Genomic DNA, 13,835 nt, shown 5'->3' with positions numbered 1-13,835 from the left:
ACAGCTTAAGGCCACATGGGGTGGGTTGTGGAGGAAAAGCTGCTAGTTGGGTATAGCCTTTAGCAGTGTGCAGTGGGATCTGGACACAGACAACCAGCACCATGCAGACTTGGGCCATGGACTCCCAGCAGGCACTGCACACAGTCCATTTGTCCATCAAAGCGGATCCTATAGTGTTTGACCATGAGTAGCAGACCCTGGATAAAGATCCACTTCATACCCAAAAGGCTCTGCACAGTGATCTCTGAGTGCATTCCTGCACCCGGCCCCATGCCCAATAACCAAAAATGTCAGTTTTGTCAGTTACAGTGAATCATCCAGCCATGCCCATCAGACTGGCAGCTTAAAAACTTTGGCCCATATTTATACTTTTTGCTGCAAAACTGGGCAAACGCAGTTTTGCAGCAATAAGTATAGCGCCAGCTTCCGTCATTACAAAGCGCCAGCTGGGCACCAAATTTATGGAATCTTGCAAGCCGGTGCTCAGGGTGGGCTAGCATCAGGAAAAATTATGTTAGCTGGGAAGGGGTGGTGGTACGGGGGGAGGGGTTTTACCTCAAAAAATTACGCTACGCTGCTTAGAGGCAAAAAAATGCGGTTAACCAGCCTAGTGTAATTTCCTGATGGAAAACCATTCATACCACATGACTCCTGTCTTGTAAAAGATAGGAGTCATGCCCACCACCCTAATGGCCAGCACAGGGGACCAGGGTCGCCTGGGTATGGCCGTTGCACACAGTGCCATGCAGGGGGGCTCATGTCAAGGAATTCTCTGTCACCAGTAGCCCTACTGTGGGGGTACCACCACGGAAAGCATGGTGGTAGGCAGGCTTAAAACACCACCGGCGGTCATGTGTGCACCTCCAGGTCGGAGATGCACATCTCCGGCCCGATGATTCATACCGCCATGGTGATATGAGTGGAGATGTGGCGGGTTGGCTGTGGCAAAGCCACCGCACTCATAATGTGGCGATATACATCGCCAGCCTGTTGGCAGTGATAACGCCACATTAACCCTGGTGGTCCAAACACCGCCGGGGTCAAAATGAGTGCCTTAGTGTCTGCAGCCTCTCTCTTGGTCTCATGACTGGGTGTAGCTGAAAGTTAGGCTTTGCATATTCTTTCATGACAGCCTTACATAATAGAGACCTTAGTTGTGCCAAGTTGGGCCATCACTGGCAGGATGCAAGGGTGAAGCTGGACACAGCCTTACTAACACTTGAATAGACTGTGTCCTGCCTCCACACGAATGGCTCCCTACCCCCTATAGGCAGTCTACAAGCAGGACAGGTATCACTTCAACTGCCCAATGTGTCTTCGAAGTGAACCCTCACAGTGCTCCAAAAAACAGATTTAAGGTACTTTGTTCAGTGCGCCTAACTGGGCTCCTGTAACCAGCCTGTGCCCCTTAGCGGTAGGTCTGAACTTGTGACTTTGTTTGGGCCTGGTGTGACCACTTTCTGCTTTTTAGTGCAATTTTTACTAAAATCCTTAAACCTGTATTATTGTATTTCTACTGATTGGATTTTAGTGTTTTGTCTAACTTAATGTGGAGAGGGGGTACGCTAGAGAGCTGCCGGCAAGATGGACAGATATTAGTGCTGCTCTTCCAGAAGGCATCTAGCTGAAACACTGGAGGCATAGGTGTATTAGACAAATGTGAATGCAGCAGTGAAAAACTGGTGCCTGTTCTGTGCTAGCTGGGGAGTGTGGATCGAGAGGGCTGAGAGGCCTACCGTGCTGCATGGTGGCAACAGCCACATGTGCTGGGCCTGCAGAGCTATAGGTGAGGACGTGAAGGGCGCTGCCTGGTGGTACTAACTGGATGGCAGAAGAAGCACTGTGGCGACTGACGGCCTACTGAGCCGGTGGCAGAGGGAGGTGTTGTATGTGAGGCCTGGAGCACTATGCAGTAGCTGGAGGCCCAACAAGGCCACATCGGAGGCCTGGACACTCTTGCCTGCATCGGACCGCACCGGGAGAGGAGCGTGTTTTGCTTTTACTAATGACCGAGCTGACAAACATCTCTGGAATGCACTTCTCAGTTCAAAGAAGACATTTATTATTATTTCACCATTAGGTTCCTAAAAGGAGATTAGCATGTTGAAAGCACACATTTAAAAATAGTCACAGCAATGAAAGGAAAATATACCAAAATGATTCTCCACTGCAATGTACACAGCAAATATATGTATTTATATTATTTCATACTACAAAGCAAATAATGAAGTAAAAATTAAACACCGTAGGGCCTGCCAAGCTCTTCATCTTTCTCATGCCAGCAAGACGATGACCCTGTTCGACTGCGAAAGAGAAAGTGATCTCCACCCTAACGGGACAGATATCAGGCATCCAATGTCAAGATTCCTGATTGAGGCCACTTTCACTGTCTTATATCTTAAAAAAAGAAACAGAAGGAGCTTTCTGGAAACCCCTCCTCATTTAGCAATTCAAACATGCTGGCTAGTTTAGGTCTGCTTTGAAAATAACAAGTTGGGGTTGGCCACAATCCCAAGGTGTCAAATCAAAACAAGGCTGTTCCCTGCTGTCTGAATACCTCCTTATCAACCAAAGCCCTTGGTGAGAAAAAGCACAAAAACAAGTACAGTTTACTATGTGGAAAAGTACAAACAGATTTAACAAGGTAGTGTCTGATGCTATGATAAAATCAATAGGTAGCTAAACTGGAAACAAAATGTAGTCTGCAACTGGTGAACACTGGAAACCTAATCCAGGTGTAAAGTAGTGCAACACAAAGTCAGTGGTCAAAACACATATTTCACTACAGAGTGTGACGCCAGAATGAGCGGCCCAAGAATCGTTGCAGAGGTGTGCACTTGAGGATGCTGGCGGCTGTGCCACCGCAGAGGGAGGGAAGCAGCATCAGGTGGTGGAAGCCCGGTGTAGAGACACACTTGCTTTAACACTGGTCTGTGCTCTGGGGCCTCAGCTGCTGTAAGGACAGGAGAAGATGCTGCAAGCAACCCTGGAGGGGGCAAAATCGACTGCACCCTGAGAGTTGGGTTCCGGGTAGCGAGTTGCCTTTAACAGCAAACAGGTGCTGTCAGGGTGCTACGGAGAGGTGGAGGACCTGCTGGGCATCATATATGATGCATTTACAGTGACCCTAGGTTTGCAGATACAGGACTTAAGAAGGCATGGAACCGGGTGGCGGACGGCCCTGAGCCTCCTAGCATAATGACCTGAGGACACTTGTGCTCTGAATCGCATTGTTGTATGCTGTGAAGGCTAAAGGTGGCTCATTGGTCTGCTTGGCTTTGGGGGTGGACCTGCTGTGGATTCTTAGATCCAGGCATGGCCATAGGCACTATTGGAGTCGGTACTCGGTGGAATACTGAGGCGAAGGCAGAGGTATCCTGGAGATGGACACCACAGGTGAGTGTGCTCTTCACAGCCCATGCGCATTACATTGGACAGGCATTTCACTTGTCTGCATTATGAGGAAGACTGACAAACATTAGGCGTGCCTTACCTTTGAGACGCGGCGCTCAGCTCACCCATCCCAACATACCGTCTCTGACTCGGAATATGACACACCTGCCCAGCCTTCCCTATCTTTGGTTCCCCGATGGTTGAGGCTACCTTTGTCTCTGGCAGACAGGATTGCAATTATAAAAATGAATTTACTACCAACATTTGTATATCTGTTTATTAATATACCCATTGTTTTAACTAAAGTCTTCTTTGTCACACTTAAATCTCATTTGGTGACATTGACCTAGGCGGTGAGGCAGCCACGCATCAGTTGGGACACGCTCACGCAACCATAGGAGAGGATTTGGCGCTCCAGATTTCTATCTGTATTACCTATGTGCACAGGCACAATTTGCACATTACTGTTATTTCCCTCCTAAATATCTGCCTCCAATTGCGATTGAAGCAGAAGATGCGTTCCCATTGCCCTTAACCGGTCTACTACCGTATGTCCATAGAGGGATACATCACCAAGAAATCATAACCATACATAGTACGGTACGGGCATGGCAAACACTCAGTGAACGAGCGAACAAGACTCACATGTATGCGCCTACGATGCTGCTGCATCACCCAGCTTTTACTGTTAATCAGGAGCCCAAGGCACTATGGGACATATTTAAGAAAAATGGCGCTGCATTGTGCAGCGCCACTTTTCTTGCACCCCTTAGCACCCCCTAATGCCACCATGTGTCCGCCGTATTTAAAATATGGCACACCATGGCAGTAGTTAGGGGACTTGAATCAGAATTTTGGGCGCTGGTCCGGTGCTTTGCAGGATTAGCATAAAAAACTCAGATGCTAATCCTGCAAAGCACCTAGAGGCCCATTGCAACCAATTGAAGCCTTTTTTTAACACCTGCTCTGAGCTGGCATTACAAGTTGCAAAAAAAATGGTGCAAGGAAATCTGTCAGATTTCCTTGCGCCTTTTTTTTGTCCCCCCTAACGTGGTAATGCCCCCTTTACATACATTATGCCTGGTGCAGGCATAATGCAGCGCAAAGTGGCACAATGCATGCATTACACCACTTTGTAAATATGTCGCAGGATTTTTGGCCTTCTAACACCACATTAGTGAAAAGAAAATCATGCTAATGTGGCTCTGGAATGGCGCTAGTGACTTTTAAATATGCCCCTATCTATCTTAGAGGCAGCGAATCTCAACACAATTGGGGTTCTATTTCTGAATGGTATGTTTATGACCGCTGAGATACATTTCGACAAGTGCGTCCTACACCATTATCATTATTTCTACACTGCAGGCTTAAGAAGGCTCTAGTTCCATATTTTCCTGAGGAACCACCTGCCCTGAATGGCCTACAGATACTGCTCACCAACAATGAGTGCAGGAATATTCTTGCTAACTTATATACTGTGTCCCAAGCCGAACACTCACAGGCTACTTCCCCAGCATTGGACAAGTGGAATGCACAAATGGGGCGCACTCAAGTTAGAAGATTGTCTATGCACAGACTGAACATCTCACTCCTAATTGCAACTATAAGGAATAATAAAGGAAATTTGACACCAAATTGAATAAAAATTTTACACCAAGTATACCACAACCCACTTCAATTGCATAGCTATGGTCTGCGGGAGGACACAAGGTGCGCCAGATGTAGAGGTACCGATGCTAGTTTTTTGCATCTGGCCTGGACCTGCAGTCAGGTACAGGAATTCTGGACAAAGGTGACGCAGGCCTTAACGGTGTTGGTGATGGAGGAAGTGGCATGTACCCACAAATGTGTGTGCTTGGACTGGTACAGTTGCAGCAATCTGACAGTCGTAGACTTACTGCAATAGCTTTATTAATAGCGAAGAGAAAGGTGGCCATACACTGGGGAGGGAAGCGTGCTTCTGTGTTTGAACACTGGTTAAAAGACTTGACTTACTGTAAAGAACAACTAGAACCATACGTGCAAGAACTTCCTCAGGCTTCAAGATCGAAGAATATATGGGGGCCTCTGGTGACATATCTGATTAAGGTGCCCAATGGAGTGGCACAGTTGACGTACTTGGGGACCTTTAGGGTTCACCTGGGGGATGATTGATGCAGGCTTAGACAGGACAAGGTGTGTATTGTGAAAGTGTCCTGCACATCATATGTTATTTAAATTGATGATGCACTGCCCTTGTTTGTATTTTGATTTTGTAATTGCATTTAGTAATAGAGAATTCCTTGACATGGGCCCCCCTGCATGGCACTGTGTGCAACGGCCATACCCAGGCGACCCTGGTCCCCTGTGCTGGCCATTAGGGTGGTGGGCATGACTCCTATCTTTTACAAGACAGGAAATAAAACTTAGTGTGAGATCCTTTTTGTCTGGTTATCTTCTTAGTGCTGCACAAATAGTTTACACATTGCCTCAAAGTTAAGCTTGACTGCGCTGTGCCAAGCTACCGGAGATTTGAGCACAGATTAATTTAGAACTGGCTTCTGTCTCATCCTGACAAGGACTGTGGCTGCTGCTTGACCAGGGCTCACTCTACAATCAATCAACCACCCTAGTTTTCATGTCTAATTTGCATGAGTTAACTCACTAAGGCCCTGTATATCAGATTAGTCAATGTTAGTTTCTGATATCATTGGGTCAGCAATGTACACAGTTCCGAGCATCAACAATGTATCTGCATGTAATTTTTAGTATCTGTGAATTCTATGAAACAGAGCACATTTTGCTACCTAATTATGAGGGGGGCAGCATCTGTACTTCTGTAATCCAACCCAGTAGATTCTCTTTTTTTAGGGGTAGCTCTCCTTGCAGCCTTACCACCCCCAAGTTATCTTACGCATCACAGGTTCTTTAAAGATTTCCTAATCCTCTACATACTTTCCATTCTGATTTTAATTATTTTCCAAAATGTTTATCCTATAATTTCCTTTAGAGCTGGAGATTAAAGAAGTGCTATAGATCAAACTCTGAGGTTCAAGTGACATGTTTTAGTGACACAAACATTTCAAAACCTGCTCAATACATATACACACCAACAATGGCCTATGTGAGTAATCTAGGTCTCTCTTCATGCCATATTACTTGTAATTTGACTCAGTAGGGTATTCTATAGAGGATGATCAAAAATATCAAAAGAACTTTAAAACTGGAAATTTGAGTTTCAGTAAATTGTGGTGTTAATATGAAAAGTGCAGCTATAAAATAGTACAGCTATATGTTGTGCTATTCTCTTTATTTCTGTTGTTGAATTTTTGAGACATGGATTGTCATGTGGATGCTTACCTGCCTCCTTCACACTGGATCCGCAAGTATGTTTTATGATTTCCAAGTGCAGCAGATGTATTTCATCAGGGTATATGTAGTTAAACGTGCAGTGAGATACATTGTCATTAAATAGACCCAACAATTATTAGTTCAGTTACTTTCCTCTGTTTAATGTCTGAATATTGAAATATATGAGTGTTGGACTTTGCCCTTTCTGCAGAGTGATCCCCAAACTTTGTGTGTTCCCTCTTCTGTTTTCTGAACCTGTTTTGTTGGCTTTTATCAATTTACCACTGCTGACCACTGCTAAAGTGCTTGTGATCTCTCCTTTAAATGTGGTAAAATTGACTTATACCCAATTGGCACATTTGATATACTTGTAAATCTGTAGTACAGTGGCATTACAAGTACCCAGGCCCTGCAAATTAAATGCTATCAATGGCCCTGCAGCCCTCATTGTTCTGCCCACTTAAATAGCACTTCAATTATGACTCTGGCTTGCCATTGCCACCTGAATGCAGTTTCAAACTGCCAATTCGACTTGGCAAATCTTAAGGTCCCCTTTTAGTGCGTATAAGTCACCCTTAAGCTATGCCATTAGTAGCCCATACGACAGGGCACATTGTAAAGGTTGGACATATTCTTTTAAGCTTTACATGTCCTGGGAATGAAAAACCCCTGAATTCTTTTTTTGCTACTGTAAGGCCTACCTCCCCTCTAAGATAAAATTGGAATGCCATATTGCATTTAATAGGTGCGAACATTGGATTAGGAACCAGTGAACGTTTAATGTTTGGTGTCTAAAAAATTGTAACTAAAAATCATCTTTAACTGTAACAATTTTGAAAACGTTTAGACTTCTCGTCCTAATAAGATGGTTCCAGCAGCCTGTTCATGGGTCACATGACACGTTGTAGTTTGCAGTTCATTCCTCCTAGACAGCAGGACAGTAGAGGGCCCTGAAATTAAAACTGACACGGAATATAAGTATCTGGGAATGAACTTAGACAAACAAATGCTTAAAATTAAAAGAAGCTTATCACATGCATTCTTAAAGCTCTCAAAAAAGCTTAAGGAAACTCTAACAAAAGTGATTTGTACCAAACACGGAGCCTATCTGAAAACCTGTTTTAAGTCATGTGCCACCAAGTTTGGTTAGTTGGAAAGCCAACTGTTGCATGAAATATGGACAGTAAGTCTACTGCCCAGATGTTTCTGGATGAATTAATACTGAATTTAAAGGCACTTTGCTGTGGGCAGCCCGTTCCATCCACAACCGTTAAAAAGTTAATCTGTAAAATTCATAGCCCGCTTGGATGGTTTTAAATAATTATGGTAAACTGGGTCTGCAGACAATTTAAAGAGTTTTTATGTCAAAGCAAGTTAAACAAAAACTCTTCCAATGTAGGTTGGGGGGGCTGCCAACATGGGACTGCATTCCTGATAAGATAAGGAAAATCACAAAGCACTTTGGGGCATATTTATACTCCGTTTGCGCCGAATTTGCGTCGTTTTTTTCGACGCAAATTCGACGCAAAACTAACTCCATATTTATACTTTGGCGTTAGACGCGTCTAGTGTCAAAGTTCATGGAGTTAGCGTCATTTTTTTGCGTGAACACCTTCCTTGTGTTAATGATATGCAAGGTAGGCGTTCCCGTCTTAAAAAATGACTCCGATGCATATGCGTCGTATTTATACTCCCGGGCAAAAATGACGCCCGGGAGTGGGCGGGTCTAAAAAACCTGCATTAGCGCCTGGGTCAGGGCAGGCGTTAAGGGACCTGTGGGCTCAGAATGAGCCCAGAGGTGCCCTCCCCTGCCCCCAGGGATACCCCCTGCCACCCTTGCCCACCCCAGGAGGACACCCAAGGATGGAGGGACCCACCCCAGGGACATTAAGGTAAGTTCAGGTAAGTATTTTTTTTTTTTTTTTTTTGTGGCATAGGGGGGCCTGATTTGTGCCCCCCCTACATGCCACTATGCCCAATGACCATGCCCAGGGGACAGAAGTCCCCTGGGCATGGCCATTGGGCAAGGCGGCATGACTCCTGTCTTTGCTAAGACAGGAGTCATTTCAATGGGGGTTGGGCGTCGTAAAAAAATGGCGCAAATCGGGTTGAGGCGTTTTTTTTGCCTCAGCCTGACTTGCACCATTTGTGGACGCCCATACGCCATTTCCCCCCTACGCCGGCGCTGCCTGGTGTACGTCATTTTTTTTAACGCACACCAGACAGCGCCGGCGGCTAACGCCGGCTAACGTCATTGAATAAATACGGCGCCCGCATGGCGCTTCAGAATGGCGTTAGCCGGCGCTAATTTTTTGGGCGCAAAACTGCGTTAGCGCAGTTTTGCGTCAAAAAGTATAAATATGGCCCTTTGCCGGCTGTGTCAGTCCTACAGGGAAACAATTATTCACACAGTTTTCACTTGCTCAAAGATGTTGCCAGCAGGACGTGCAGTATTAAAATCACAGTTTCTGCTCCTATGTATATACACTCTTGTAGGCAAGCAGTAATGGCCTGCCTCAAAGCAGAGTACTGTATACTGGCAGAAAGATTTGTGAAATATATGCAGTTAGTTGAGAAACTTCTGAGTACTGTGGCTTCATGTGGATGAGTGCAAACTACAGAGGTTTTAATGTGGGCACCGTTTTTACATCTTTCCTGGTTTTTAGCTATGATTCAAGTCTGGGGTGGCCCAACTGACATACAAACCCACTAGCAGGGTCTATGCACTTTATGTCTTCTTCACAGTACCAATACTCAATTTGATTTTTTGATGACTGATGATTGTTTTATGGTGTTATTGATTATTGAACTGTAAGGAATTGTATAGCTGGAGTATTGGAATTATTCTTAGACTGAGTCTTAAGTTTTGAGGTAACTGTTTTACAGTATTTCAAAATATTTTATTTAACCTTCAGTTGTATATGATGAATGACTGATATTTTTACATGTGTGGTTCAAATTAACTAACACCTGAATACATTTGACCTTTGAACTTTGTGTTTCACCCATACAGAGATTGTTGTTGCTGCTGGAGGAGAGTTTCATCACCCCAACCAGTAACCCAATTTCCAACAGTGAGCAAATCAGTGATTTCACAAGATAGCTGTGCATTGATAACATTGTGGTCTTTCACCTTGGCACTAAAGTAATAAATGTATGAATTCAGGTCTATAAATGCACTTGCTCCCAAACCTGGTTTCATTTCCTACATTTACTCACAATCCTGGAAGAAGCAGACATGTTAGTATACATGTTCATATAGTACTGAGCATATTGGCATCATGGCATGTAAATGTGTTATCCACTAAGAGGGTGGCATCCATGTCATTCTCAATTTTTCTTTCTTCATCCCCAGACACACCGCTTTACCTGTGAGGAACAGTTGAACAAAACAGATCTGAAGGAGTTCCTTCTGATTGGTCTCTCAAAGCACCCAAGCTTAGAGCCCACCCTGACCTTCATTTTCCTCTTCATATATCTGATGGCCTTGGTGGGAAATGTCCTCATCTCCATCATCATTAGTGCAGACCCCCGCCTTCACACACCAATGTACTTCTTCTTGATCAACCTGTCCATCTTGGATATTTGCTGCACCACAGCGGCCATCCCGAAGATGTTGGATATCCTTATTATGAAAAGAATGGCTATCTCCTACTCTGGCTGCATCTCTCAACTCTACTTGTTCACCTCTGCCCTCAGTACCGAGCTCATTCTTTTAACGGTAATGGCATATGACCGATATGTTGCAATCTGCTTCCCATTGCGGTACACAGTGATCATGAACAGGATGGCTTGTGTGCTTTTGGCAGGTTCAGCATGGGTACTAGGAAGCGTGAACTCTCTAACCCACACTAGTCTCATATTGAAGCTATCTTTCTGTGATGAAGACACCATTGATCATTTCTTTTGTGAGATCCCACCAGTGCTGAAACTTGCAAGTTCAAATACCTTTGTCAATGATGTTGTGATTGTAGCCTCAGATGTATTACTAGGTATGATCTGTTTTCTACTGACTGCTGTATCATACACCTACATCATTTCTACTATTATGAAAATCCGCTCAGCTGAGAAAAAGAAAAAGGCTTTCTCCACATGTGCCTCACACATGACTGTGGTTACCATTTTCTATGGGGGCGTCATTTACACATATGTCAGGCCTGCATTCAGTGACAAGATGGAGGCTGACAAGGTAGTTTCTGCTATGTACGCTATCATATCTCCAGTGCTGAATCCTGTGATATACAGTTTAAGGAACAAGGAAGTTATAAATGCCATTAAAAAGATATTTGGCAAACAAGCCCTTCCTCAAAGGAAATAAACCTGCACACTTGAGACCAAGGACCTCTAAGAGGCCCTACATTTTTAAATAATCTACTATAACATACATCAGCACATCATATGGAAAATTGAAAACATACTTCATACAGATAGGTTTAGTCTTTACGGATTTTACACTGTCATTTATTTAGCAAATCAGTGGATGTAGATATGTTTTGGGGCATATTTATACTCTGTTTGCACCGAATTAGTGTCATTTTTTTTTACTCTAATTCGGTGCAAAACTAACTCCATATTTATACTTTGGTGCTAGACCCCTCTAGCACCAAATTTATGGAGTTAAAGTCATTTTTTGAAAGTGGAGACCTACTTTGCCTTAATGAGATGCAAGGTAGGCGTTCCCGTGCAAAAAATGACTCTATGGCCTTAACGCCATATTTAGGGGCATATTTATACTCTGCTGCATATTTATACTCTGTTTGCACCAAATTAGTGTCATTTTTTTTTACTCTAATTCGGTGCAAAACTAACTGCATATTTATACTTTGGTGCAAGACCCATCTAGCACGAAGGCCCCGATTTAAACTTTTTTTGCACCGCATTAACGTCACAAAAGTGACACAAACTTACAAAATATTGGCCCTTATTTATACTTTTTGCTGCAAAACTGCACTAACTCTGTTTTGCACCAAAACGTTTAGCAGCAGCTTGCACCATTTCTGTGCACCAGCTGGGCACCATATTTATGGAATGGTGCAAGCCGGTGCAAAGGGTAGGCTAGAGTTTTAAAAAATGACTTTATTCGGGTGGGGCTGGCAGTATAGAAGAAGAGGGTTTAGCACCAAAAAATGGCTTTAGGCAGGTTAGAGTAAAAAAAAATGACTCTAACCAGATTAGCGTCATTTTATGGTGCTAAACCTACCATGCCACATGACTCCTGCCTTAGAAAAGGCAGGAGTCATGCCCACCACCCCAGTGGCCAGCACAGAGGACAGGGGTCCCCTGGGCATGGCCATTGCACCCGGTGCCATGTATGGGGGCCCATTTCAGGGCCCCCTATGGCACTTTCAAAAACAAAATGCACTTACCTGTACTTACATGGGATGGGGTCCCCCATCCTCACAGTCCCTCTAGTGTGGGTGGGGGTGCCCCTAGGGCCTAGGGAGGGCACCTCTGGGCTTATTCCATGGTGTTCCACCATGGAAATAGGGCCACAGGTCCCCTAACACCTGCCCTGACCCAGGTCTTAAAAAATGGGGCAAAGCAAGCTTTGCCCCATTTTTTGACCCCTCCTCCCTCCCTTGCACCATTTTTACATGGGAGTATAAATATGGTGTTAAGGCCATAGAGTCATTTTTTTGCACGGGAACGCCTACCTTGCATCTCATTAAGGCAAGGTAGTTTTCCACTTCCAAAAAATGACTTTAACTCCATAAATATGGTGCTAGACGGGTCTAGCACCAAAGTATAAATATGGAGTTAGTTTTGCACTGAATTAGAGTAAAAAAAAATGATGCTAATTCAGTGCAAACAGAGTATAAATATGCCCCTTAGCGTCAAAAAATGATGCTAATCTGGTCAGAATCATTTATTTTGACTCAAAACTGCCTAACGTCATTTTTTTTAAAGCTAGCCTACCCTTTGCACCGGCTTGCACCATTCCATAAATATGGTGCCCAGCTGGTGCTAAAAAATGGTGCAAGCCCGTGCAAAACTTTTTGGGGCAAAAATGCCTTAGTGCAGTTTTGCACCAAAAAGTATAAATAAGGCCCTTTATGTTTTCTGCATTACGTTTGTATTGAAAGATGAAAGAGTGATGGTGTCTATTCCTTTTAAATCAAAAACAACAGGTGATGGACGGAATGCTGAACATTGTCAAACACTCACCCCTAGTCAGAGATCTGGGTTTAATCCATCGTTCTTTTGCTCACCATGCCACCCCAGTTTGGACCCAGCCATATGCAAATCAGTCTTGACCCTGTTCCTCATGGGAACAGTCCATACCGAACTGCCAAGCCAGGTCTTCACTGGACCGGAAACAAGCATCCTGGGACCGGTTTCGGGATGCTTGTTTCCAGTCCAGGGAAGTCCTGGCCTAGCAGTTCGGGCTGGACTGTTCCCATGGGGAACAGGGTCAAGACTGATTTGCATATGGCTGGGTCCAAACTGGAATGGCATGGGCAGCAAAAAAACGATGGATTTAGGCCCAGATCACTGTACTGGGGGTGAATGTTTGATAATGTTCAGCATTCCGTCCATCACTTGTTGTTTTTGCTTTGTTGCCCTAAGTGGGAAGGGTATGCCCAGACGTGGGTCCCGTGCTTCCCATGCCACTGGATTCAAGCTAGCCTGGCTGATGAGGGGTGAAACCCCGAAACCGGTCCCAGGATGCTTGTTTCCAGTCCAGGGAAGACCTGGCCTAGCAATTCAGGCTGGACTGTTCCCATGGGGAACAGGGTCAAGACTGATTTGCATATGGCTGGGTCCAAACTGGAATGGCATGGGCAGCAAAAAAACGATAGATTTAGGCCCAGATAACTGTACTGGGGGTGAATGTTTGACAATGTTCAGCATTCTGTCCATCACTTGTTGTTTTTGCTTTGTCGCCCTAAGTGGGAAGGGTATGCCCAGACGTGGGTCCTGTGCTTCCCATGCCACTGGATTCAAGCTAGCCTGGCTGATGAGGGGTGAAACCCCGAAACTGGTCCCTGGATGCTTGTTTTCAGTCCAGGGAAGACCTGGCCTAGCAGTTCGGGCTGGACTGTTCCCATATGGCTGGGTCCAAAACTGGAATGGCATGGGCAGCAAAAAAACGATGAATTTAGGCCCAGATC

The 13,835-nt window shown here is 44.7% G+C and overlaps 1 protein-coding gene across 1 annotated transcript; it reads left to right on the top strand.

The window, feature by feature from the left end:
* The first annotated feature begins 287 nt into the window (after positions 1–287).
* Positions 288–11,041, top strand: LOC138287104 (olfactory receptor 13G1-like). The gene is made up of 2 exons (XM_069227466.1): positions 288–302; positions 10,106–11,041. The coding sequence occupies exons 1-2, from the start codon at positions 288–290 to the stop codon at positions 11,039–11,041; spliced, it is 951 nt and encodes a 316-aa protein (XP_069083567.1).
* The last annotated feature ends 2,794 nt before the right edge of the window (positions 11,042–13,835 follow it).

This window comes from Pleurodeles waltl, chromosome 4_1 (assembly GCF_031143425.1).
Source record: "Pleurodeles waltl isolate 20211129_DDA chromosome 4_1, aPleWal1.hap1.20221129, whole genome shotgun sequence".
Lineage (NCBI taxonomy): Eukaryota > Metazoa > Chordata > Amphibia > Caudata > Salamandridae > Pleurodeles > Pleurodeles waltl.
This window is presented reverse-complemented; position numbering and strand designations above follow the sequence as displayed.